Source organism: Mastomys coucha, unplaced genomic scaffold, assembly GCF_008632895.1.
Source record: "Mastomys coucha isolate ucsf_1 unplaced genomic scaffold, UCSF_Mcou_1 pScaffold20, whole genome shotgun sequence".
NCBI classification, from domain to species: Eukaryota; Metazoa; Chordata; class Mammalia; order Rodentia; family Muridae; genus Mastomys; species Mastomys coucha.
In genome coordinates this window covers 16,306,837-16,316,375 of record NW_022196903.1, presented here as the reverse complement: position 1 = coordinate 16,316,375, position 9,539 = coordinate 16,306,837, and the positions used below count along the sequence as shown (strand labels likewise).

At 36.2% G+C, this 9,539-nt stretch overlaps 1 protein-coding gene across 1 annotated transcript; it reads left to right on the top strand.

The window, feature by feature from the left end:
• LOC116098486 (translationally-controlled tumor protein-like) lies at window positions 1-8,949 on the top strand. Its single transcript, XM_031381059.1, has 4 exons — window positions 1-48; window positions 7,187-7,335; window positions 8,371-8,564; window positions 8,867-8,949. The coding sequence occupies exons 1-4, from the start codon at window positions 1-3 to the stop codon at window positions 8,947-8,949; spliced, it is 474 nt and encodes a 157-aa protein (XP_031236919.1).
• The last annotated feature ends 590 nt before the right edge of the window (window positions 8,950-9,539 follow it).

Here is a 9,539-nt window from a genome sequence, read left to right as displayed (position 1 = left end):
ATGGATGAATGGATTAGAATTGCTGCTAATATTGACATTAAGGACTACGTAATTGGAGAAGCAATGGCCAAAAATCCTAGATATTGAATTCCCATTGTTTTGATTGTGGGAGACAATGGTATTGTAGGCAAAGCACTCCTAGAGCCTTCTCTATAAAACCTTAGTCTTTTGGGATTTGTTGAGGGTATGGTAAGGATAGTATTTGGACTAATGAGTGCAGATTAGCAAGACATAAGATAATCCCTTACCAAAGGGAAAGTCCCTAGGAGACAATGGGAAAGTCCTAAGGAAGTTATCTAGTATTCTGATAACAAATAATACTAAACAAGTTTTCTTGTCAGTAACCTACAGAACAACTAGAGAAAATTGAACCAGCCATTGAAGATACTTTATATTGACATCTTATGCAATAAACTTGTTTCTTTCTGTATTTAAATGAGTGAGAAGCCTAGATTGCTGATGTGGAACTGGGCACTGGATAAGAATGAGTATGTGTCTTGTTTATGTGTGTATCGTAAAAATCTAATTGTACCTTAGACTACAGAAAGGGGGAATAAGATTAAATGAAAGACACTGACTTCTAAAAAAAAATACTGAAATAAATCAACTTGGAGTCTTTAAGGTTGTTTCCACAAATCTTAAAAAAAATAATATATATATTTCAGTTGTTTCCACAGGTAATAAAGGACTATGGGTTCCATCAAAATCAATAAAAATCCAGTCCAAGTAAGAGACGCTTGCACATGAAAAGCATGACTAAAGGGAGGAAAAATTTCAGAAAGATAGCAAAACAGATAATGAAGAAAAAGTTGACACTTTCCCCCCTACATGGGGACAGCTCAATAAACAGGAAGAAAAAATGACAGATTGTTCATCAGACTGGTAGATTGGAAAACCTTAATGCTCTGATGGACAACTGCTGAAGGAAGTTGATCAGGACTGCAACTATGAAGGATCATCACATAAACTTGCATCAACAGTTCTTTATAAAAAGTAATCAGACTGCTATATTTCTGGGGTTAATAATTGTTTCCCTTTTTCTTACAAATTTTAGCTTAAACAGAGAGAGGGAAAGATATAGAGGAATTTTAATCCCACAACATGGCTGTTCTGGCAAGGGATCATACCCCAAAACATTCTAGGTATGTGTGATCAAGCTTCAGTACACATCTTTAATACCTCTGTGTGAAATAAGACATGTTCTTAGTATACATCTTTAATCCCAAACAATGAAAGTAAAGTTTGTAGAAGGAAGCATTCATGTTTGAAAGTGAAAAATCTGAGAGAGATTTGACAGAATGAGTCAGAGATAGGAAATATCCAACTCTCCTAAGGACAGGAAAAAGAGACTACTTAGGTGCAGTGTAGTGTGGTTAAGTTCAGATCACAATAAGACTAAGAACATCTCCCATTGAGGAGACTAGGCAGCCCAGTCATTGAAAGGGTCCCAAAGGCAGGCAACATAGTCAGAGATAGCCCTTGCACAGGAAGAACAACTACACAACTGTTACATATGTGCAGAAGGCCTAAGCTAGTCCAATGCATGCTCTCAGGGTAGTGGTTCAGTCTCTGTGAGACACTATGGCTGAAAGTTTTCTTGTCATGTCCTGACACCTCTGGTTCCCTGGTTTCTTCAATTCTTCCTTCTTCCACTTCTATGATTCCCCAAGCTCTACCTAATGATAGGCTGTGGGTTTCTGCATAGATTTCCATTCATTGCTGGGTGAAGCCTCTCTGATGATGGTTATCCTAGGCTCCTGTATACAAGTACAACAGAATATCATTAACAGTGTCAAGGGTGGGCTCCTATTCATTGCATGAGTCTCAAGCTGGACCAGCCAATGGTTGGACATTCTCTCAATTTACACTATGCCAGAAGGACTTCTAAGAAACAAATTTTACATACAAACATGCTGAGTAAAAAATGTGGCAAGATGAAAGCCTAAATAGGGAATTTATATGTTTATGAATTCTAAGGCATTGGATGCATTGACTTATAGAATCCAAACAAAGTTAGTAATTACTCAAAAATCCTTATAAATGCCCTAAGGCATAGTCCACACAAACTCAGACTGAGCCTACAAACAATATTTCAACCAACATTTTTTTCTAAAAGGTCAGAGGCAAATGAGTGTTTTGTTTCACCCATAATATTTAATTGGTTTGAAAAGAGAAAATTAAAAAGTTTTTTTTAGATATTTTAAGCAAAACCTTTGGAGGCTGGTACTTCACTTTGTTATTCTTGGGATTCTATAATGTCCCAACAATGACTGAGGCTTCCCTGTCATAGGAAAAAATCTAAATGCCTAAGGCCTTTCTCATGACTGCAGTAAACAAGCTACCTCCTCAACGTAGAATCTGAGCTATATCTGGTCAAACTGTGAGGGGGTCAGTGCATACTTCTTATGAGATAGCTTCATTGTATAGAAATAAATCAGAGGCATGAAGATTTGATCAACAGGCCATCTGTTGTAAACATGTAATATCATGCACTGGAGTTTATGGTTGGCTGCCTATGAGCACTTAATTTGGAACAATGCTCCATTAGTATATTGCTAAATGAATTCCACTTCTATATAAAAATAACATGTTTAGAAATAACCCAATGTTACAAAATAATAAATAATTCCAAAATACTCTATGTAGTGCTTAGCTCAAACCGTTTTTGATCTGCCAAAAGTTGTTTTCTTTCTTAAATCACATTATATTTGATGTGGTTGTTATCATTCACTAAAGAGTTCCAAGTCAACTTGTGGGAAAAGATTTCTATCGAAACACAAACATGGCATTATCTTTAACTTGTAAAATGTCTACAAAAGCCTACATATATTTTGATCAGAATACTGAGAATGAAAATGGGAAGTTGAAACTGAAGTTTTTTTGGCTATTAGTGAATTGCAGTGTGCTTTGCATTGTTTTTAACCTGTCAATCCTTGGTACAGAAATTCAGGATCCTTTGCATGTTAGAATGATTCTATGTACAACTGAAGCTTAAAATAATGCTGTTCTAACCAGCTAAAATTTGATTTTATAATATAGATTGATTAACATAGTAAGGTTTTTGTAGAAGGCATTCATGCCTGAAGTACTTACTGTACCATCTATACAATCATGAAATCTACCTATAATAACGAAAGTTGTTTCCAACTATAGGAATCATTGGATGCAAGCTTTGTGAGTCTTGCACTTAGCTACTATGTAAAGGAATATATATATATATATATATATATATATATATATATATATATTATATATTATATATATATGCCTATATAGACATATAGACATATGTATATGTATACATATATATACATATACATATATTCTATTGCACACACACATACATTCACACATATGGCTTATATGCAGAACAATTCATCCTCTAAGGATTCAAGTTCAATCCATAATATCCTTATTATTATACTACATATCTGTAAATATATGCTATATATATCAGAAACCTGGTGCCAAAGATCTACCAAGAAAGCCAAATTTTAAAACAATCAAAATACTTTTTTCATTTTAATCGATACATTAAAATGAATTTACATACATTTTCAAGGGCTTGATATTCTGTTTTGAAGATTTTACAAAGCTTTTCTTAATTGTATAGTAAATTATATCTCTGACTCAGTCTCTCTGTGTTTACCTCCTGTTCCTCCTGCTCATGGCCTCCTCTCCCATGTTTCTTTTATAATCATTGTACAGAGGTTACCTGGGAAATGGTAGTAAGACATTTTATATTTTTCTCACATGATCTCTATGAGTTAGAGAATCAATCATTGATGGCATGAAGCTAAGCCTTCAAACCCATGTTGACTGCTGATTCTTTCTGTCCAGACAAAGTACTGACCTTTCAGTTAGCAGTCATTTTTTTAATGCATCTAGAGGTAGTGATTCTGAAGAGAGAAAGCATTATGGAGAAAGAATGAAGCAAAAGAAATGAAATGGTGTGTGTTTGTATGTGTGTGTGTGTGTGTATGTATGTGTGTGTTGGGGGAACTTCTAGACATAACTTTTCATACCATAAGTCACTGCAGGTGAAGCATGAGAAAGTAGGTACAGAAAAAGAAACAAAGAAATGAACAAACAAAACACCCCAGCAAGGTGTTCATGATGGTTTTGTATCAGAGCTGTAGATAATTACATAGGTTCACCAGAAGTTGCAGTCACATTACAGAGATATATGACTAATAATAATAAGGATATTATGGATTGAACATGGATCCTTAGAGGATGAATTATTCTGCACATAAACTAAAGGGAAATTCTCAAGTAGAGAGTACAAAGTGGGCAATGATAGTAGCAATCCTGTTTCTCGTTATTAGTACAAGAGCGCAACATCCTCTAGAATTTAGGGGGCATTTCTAATTCCATTCACTGTTATAGGGACTTTACACATAATATAACACATTCTTAATTCTCTGGAAAAATAACTGAGAACTATTTAGCATTATCTCATTTTATAGACCAGAAAACAACAGGACAGATTATTTAATTATTCTTTCAAGATTGACTAATTGAACGGCATAGGAAGTATTAAGATACTTCACAAACCTATGCACTAGTGGGCATAACTAAATATATTCATGCACACAACAATTCATATGATACAATATAACAAAACAACACACAGAGAGACACATACACATATGCATGCATGTAGACTCAAATTTGTTGAAGAAAGCTTAAAGTGAAGATACTCTGATGACTGACTTGCAAAGAAAAATAAATTCACTGAAGAAAATTTAAGTAACATTTTTATTAGGAATTTTACTATGTAGCTGCATGTGATTTGAATATAAACTTAACTCCAAACTTAAGCACTGCAATAATCCTCACACTGTTTGTAGAGAAGATCTATTTCCCTTATACTCTTTTATTTCACCAGGCCCTCAAAATTCTCTGAATCTTTACTATCCTAGATCTTGATTTATTTTATTTTTAAATATGGACCTGTTAATGAGATTTCTGTCCCCTGAGAGTTATTTAACTTGAAATCCAAGAATGCCATAACCTTTCTGGAAGTGTTTTTAATTGATTAGCAATTACAAGTAATTCAATTAAATGAGCTCATTTTTATTTTTAATGAAGTTGTTAGTGTAGTAATTATTTCCTGAACACTGTACTTCAAGCATTTAAATATATTTCTTCTATTTGTCTAAATACTCTTCTGTAAATTAAAACAGTGACACTTTATTTCAATACTTAATCTCTTCTTTACACATAACATAGTCAGTAAACAGCTTGTTGGTATCTTTCCAACTTTCAGAAAACAAAAACCATTGTATGGTTGTTAAGTAAAAATAGAGCAATGTAACAAAGTATGATAGGTCATCACTATGGCCATCCATGTATAAGTGAATTTATACCATATTTGTCTATTTGGGTCTAGATTACCTCATTCAGGGTGATTTTTATCTAGATACATCTATTTACCTGCAAATTTAGTATTTTAATATCTGATTAAGTATCCTGTTGTTTAAAATGTCTCACATTTTCAAAATTCATTCATTCATTGATGGAGTCTAGGCTGTTTCCAATTATTCTTAACTTTATTAAGACTAAAACAGCAATAAACATGGTTAGGCAAGTGCTGTAGTAGGAAGCAGAGACCTATCACTATATTTGCCCAGGAGAGAATTAACAGATTGTAGAGTAAGATCAATTCCCAAGTTCCTGAGGAAGCACCACACTGATAACCATTCGAACTCAACAAGATTGTACTCCCACCAATGATGGAGGAGCTTTTCTCTTACTCTGCTTCCTCACCAATGTGGGCCTTCACTTGTTTTATTTGTCTTGGCCATTATGACTGGTGTTAGATGAAGTTCATTGTAGTCTTGATTTGTCTTTCCTTTATGACTAAGGATGCTGAACATGTCTTTAATGGCTTTTTATCATTTGTGCTTACCATTTTTTGAGAATTCACTCTTTAGATGTGTACCCTATTTTAAAATTGGGCTATTTGTCTTCTTGATAGCTATTTTCTTGAAATAATTATATATTTTGGATATTAGTCTTCTATAGATATATAGGCTAAAAAAAAAATCTTTTCCTATTCTGTAGCTTGCTGTATTGTCTTACCAATGGTGTCCTTTGCCTTACAGAAGTTTGTCAATTTTATGAGGTCCTGCTTAATAATTGTTGATCTTAGTGCCTGTATTAATGGTACTCTGTTCTGAAAGTTTTTTCTTCTGGAGAGCCTTTTGGGGTGCCACTTGATAGGAATCTAACATTGGTCAAGGACAAGGAAATGGGGCGTTTGGCAGGAATCTGACATTAAAGCATGAAAAAGAAGTAAGCTCAGGCAGAGACCTGACATTGGCCAAGGACAAGGAAGTAAGAATATGGTTTTATGGTAGAACAAAGAAGTAGGTTCAGATATCTTGATAATCCTTAGAAGCAGCTATCTCCAGAGTGATCATGGGACTTTATATTTATTGTCTTGTTGATTCCTTGACTATTGTCTTGCTTGATTCCTCATTGTACGACTTGCCCTTAATACCTGCATGTAATTAAAATGGTATAAAAGTGGATTGGAAAAAAAAAACCCACCTTCAGTCTCAGAATTGACTGGGGTCTTGCTACAGTGTTGTCTAATTGTCTTTTTCCTTTTTAATCCTCACTCCTGCTCTGGAGAACCTGTTTTTTTTATTTTATCTTATTTTTTATTAGATATTTTCTTTATTTACATGTCATATGATTTCTCCTTTCACAGTTTCCCCTCAAAAAAAAAAGCAACAAGAACAAACCCCTGTTGTTCCCCCTCCCCCTGCTTGCCATCCCACCCTCTCCCACTTATTGGCCCTGGCATTCCCCTATACTGGGGCACAGAACCTTCACAGGGCCAAGGACCTCTCCTCCCATTGATGATTGACTTTGCAATCCTCTACTATACACATGCTACCAGAACAATCAGTCCCACCATGTATAGTCCTTGTTTAGTGATTGAGTCCTTGGGAGCTCTGAAGGTACTAGTTAGTTCATATTGTTGCTGGTCCTAAGGTGCTGCAAACCGTTCAAATCCTTCGGTCCTTTCTCTAACTCCTTCACTGGGGACCCTATACTCAGTTCAATAGATGTCTGTGAGCCTCTACATCTATATTAGTCAGGTACTGTCAGAGCCTCTCAGGAGACAGCTATATCAGGCTGGTTTGTCCTTCCATCAGTCTCTGCTCCATAGTTAGTCTCTGAAACTCCTTTCATCGGTGGAAATGCTTCCTCTGAAGGTCCGGAGGGCGAAGGTACTGAAAGCACAGTAGTCACCGGTGTTAACATTGTCATGAACCATCACTTACAAGAAACCAGTCTCACAAAAGAGGCCTACAAAAAGTACACCAAAGACTACATGAATTGTCCTTCCTTTAGTCTCTGCTCTACAACTCCTTCCATGGGTATTTTGTTCCCCCTTTTAAGAAGGAATGAGTATCCTCATTTTGGGCTTTCTTTTTCTTGAGTTTCTTATGGCTTGTGGTTTGTACTTTGTGTATTCTGATCTTCGAGGCTAATATCCACTTATCAGAGAATGCATACCATGTGTGTTCTTTTGTGATTGGGTTACCTCACTCGTGATAATATTCTCCAGGTCTATCCATTTCCCCAAGAATTCATAAATTCATTGTTTTTAAAAGCTGAGTAGTACTCCATTGTGTAGATGTACCACATTTTCTGTATCCATTCCTCTGTTGAGGGACATCTGGGTTGTTTCCAGTTTCTGGCTATTATAAATAAGGCTGCTAAGAACATAGTGGAGCAACTGGGAATCCTACCCATATTCAGTCATCAAATCTAGACACTATTGTGGATGCCAACATGTGCTGGATGACAGGAGCCTGAGATAGCCGTCTCCTGAGAGGCTCTGACAGTACCCGACTAATACAGAAGTAGAGGCTCACAGCCATCCATTGGACTGAGTACAGGGTCCCCAATGAAGGAGCTAGAGAAAGGACCCAAGGAGCTGAAGGGTTTGCAGCCCCTTAGCATGAACAATAATATGAACTAACTAGTACCCTCAGAACTCCCAGGGACTAAACTCCAACCAAAGAGTACACATGGTGGGGACTCATGGCTCCAGCAGCATGTGTATAGCAGAGGATGGCCAAGTCGGTCATCAATGGGACGAGAGTCCCTTGGCCCTGTGAAGGTTCAACGCCCCAGTGTAGGGGAATGTCAGGGCCAGGAAATGGGAGAGGGTAGGGTGGTGAGCAGGGGGAGGGGGGAGGGAACAGGGTATTGTTTTAGTTTTCAGGTTTTTTTATTTTTATTTTTTCTTATTTTATTTTCTTTTTCTTTTTTCTTTTGGAGGGGAACCTGGGAAAGGAGATATTGTAAATAAAGAAAACATCTAAAAAAAATTTAAAAAAAAAGAAAAAAAAAAGACTACATGAAATCACTCAAAGGCAAACTTGAAGAACAGAAACCCAAAAGAGTAAAGCCTTTTATGACTGGAGCTACAGAGCAAATTAAGCACATCCTTGCTAATTTCAATAACTACCAGGGTTTTTTTGGTGAAAACATGAATCCCTATGATATGGTTGCTCTCCTGGACTACTGTGAAGATGGTGTGACTCCATTCATTATTTTCTTTAAGGATGGCTTAGAGATGGAAAAATGTTAAGAAAATGGATTTATCTCCTGTCACCATAATTGGCTGCTGCTTACCATCCACACAACACCAGGACTTAGGACAAATGGGACTGATGTCATCTTGAACTTTTAATTTGACTGTGATTTATTTGGAGTGGAGGCATTTTTTTTTTTTAAAGAATAAAACATGTCATGTGGGTTGTCTAAAAATAAAGTGCATTTAAATTCCTTTCCCTCCTGTTCTACCAGTTTCTTCCCCGTCTCCTCTGTTTCTCAGGTCCACTCTTCCTCCATTTCCAGTCAGAAAAGTACAGGGCTTTCAGCATTCTCTACCAAACATGGTACATCAAGTTGCAATAAGAGTAGATACCTCCACTCATATTAAGACTAGAATAGGCAAGGAAATGTTCCCAAAACCAGATAGAGGAGTCAGAGATAGCTTTTGTTCCCACTGGTAGAAATCCCACAAGAAGACTGAGCTACACAACAATATATTCTATGTTAGCTAGTGGATTTTAATAGTATATTCTTATGTAAAATTACTTAGTCGGCAAAACTAGAAAATAAAAATTGAGCTGGGGGATGGCTCAGCCTCTAAGTGCACCTATAGCTCTTTTAGAGAATCCAGACATTGGTTCCTGTCTCTACACAAAAGTTCACTACCATCCAAAACTCCAGTTCCGGGCATCAGTTACATTCTTATGACCTATGCAGACATCTAGCTCATATACATACATGCAGGCAAAACATTAATACATAAGAAATATCATCCTGAGTGAGGTAATCCAATCACAAAAGAACATACATACTATGCACTCAATGATAAGTGAATATTAGCCCCAAAGGTCAGAATAACCACTCGCTAACATAGAACCAATTTTTCTCTTTATTTGGATATTTTCTTTATTTATATTTCAGATGTTAGCCCATTTCTTTATATGGGGTTGCAA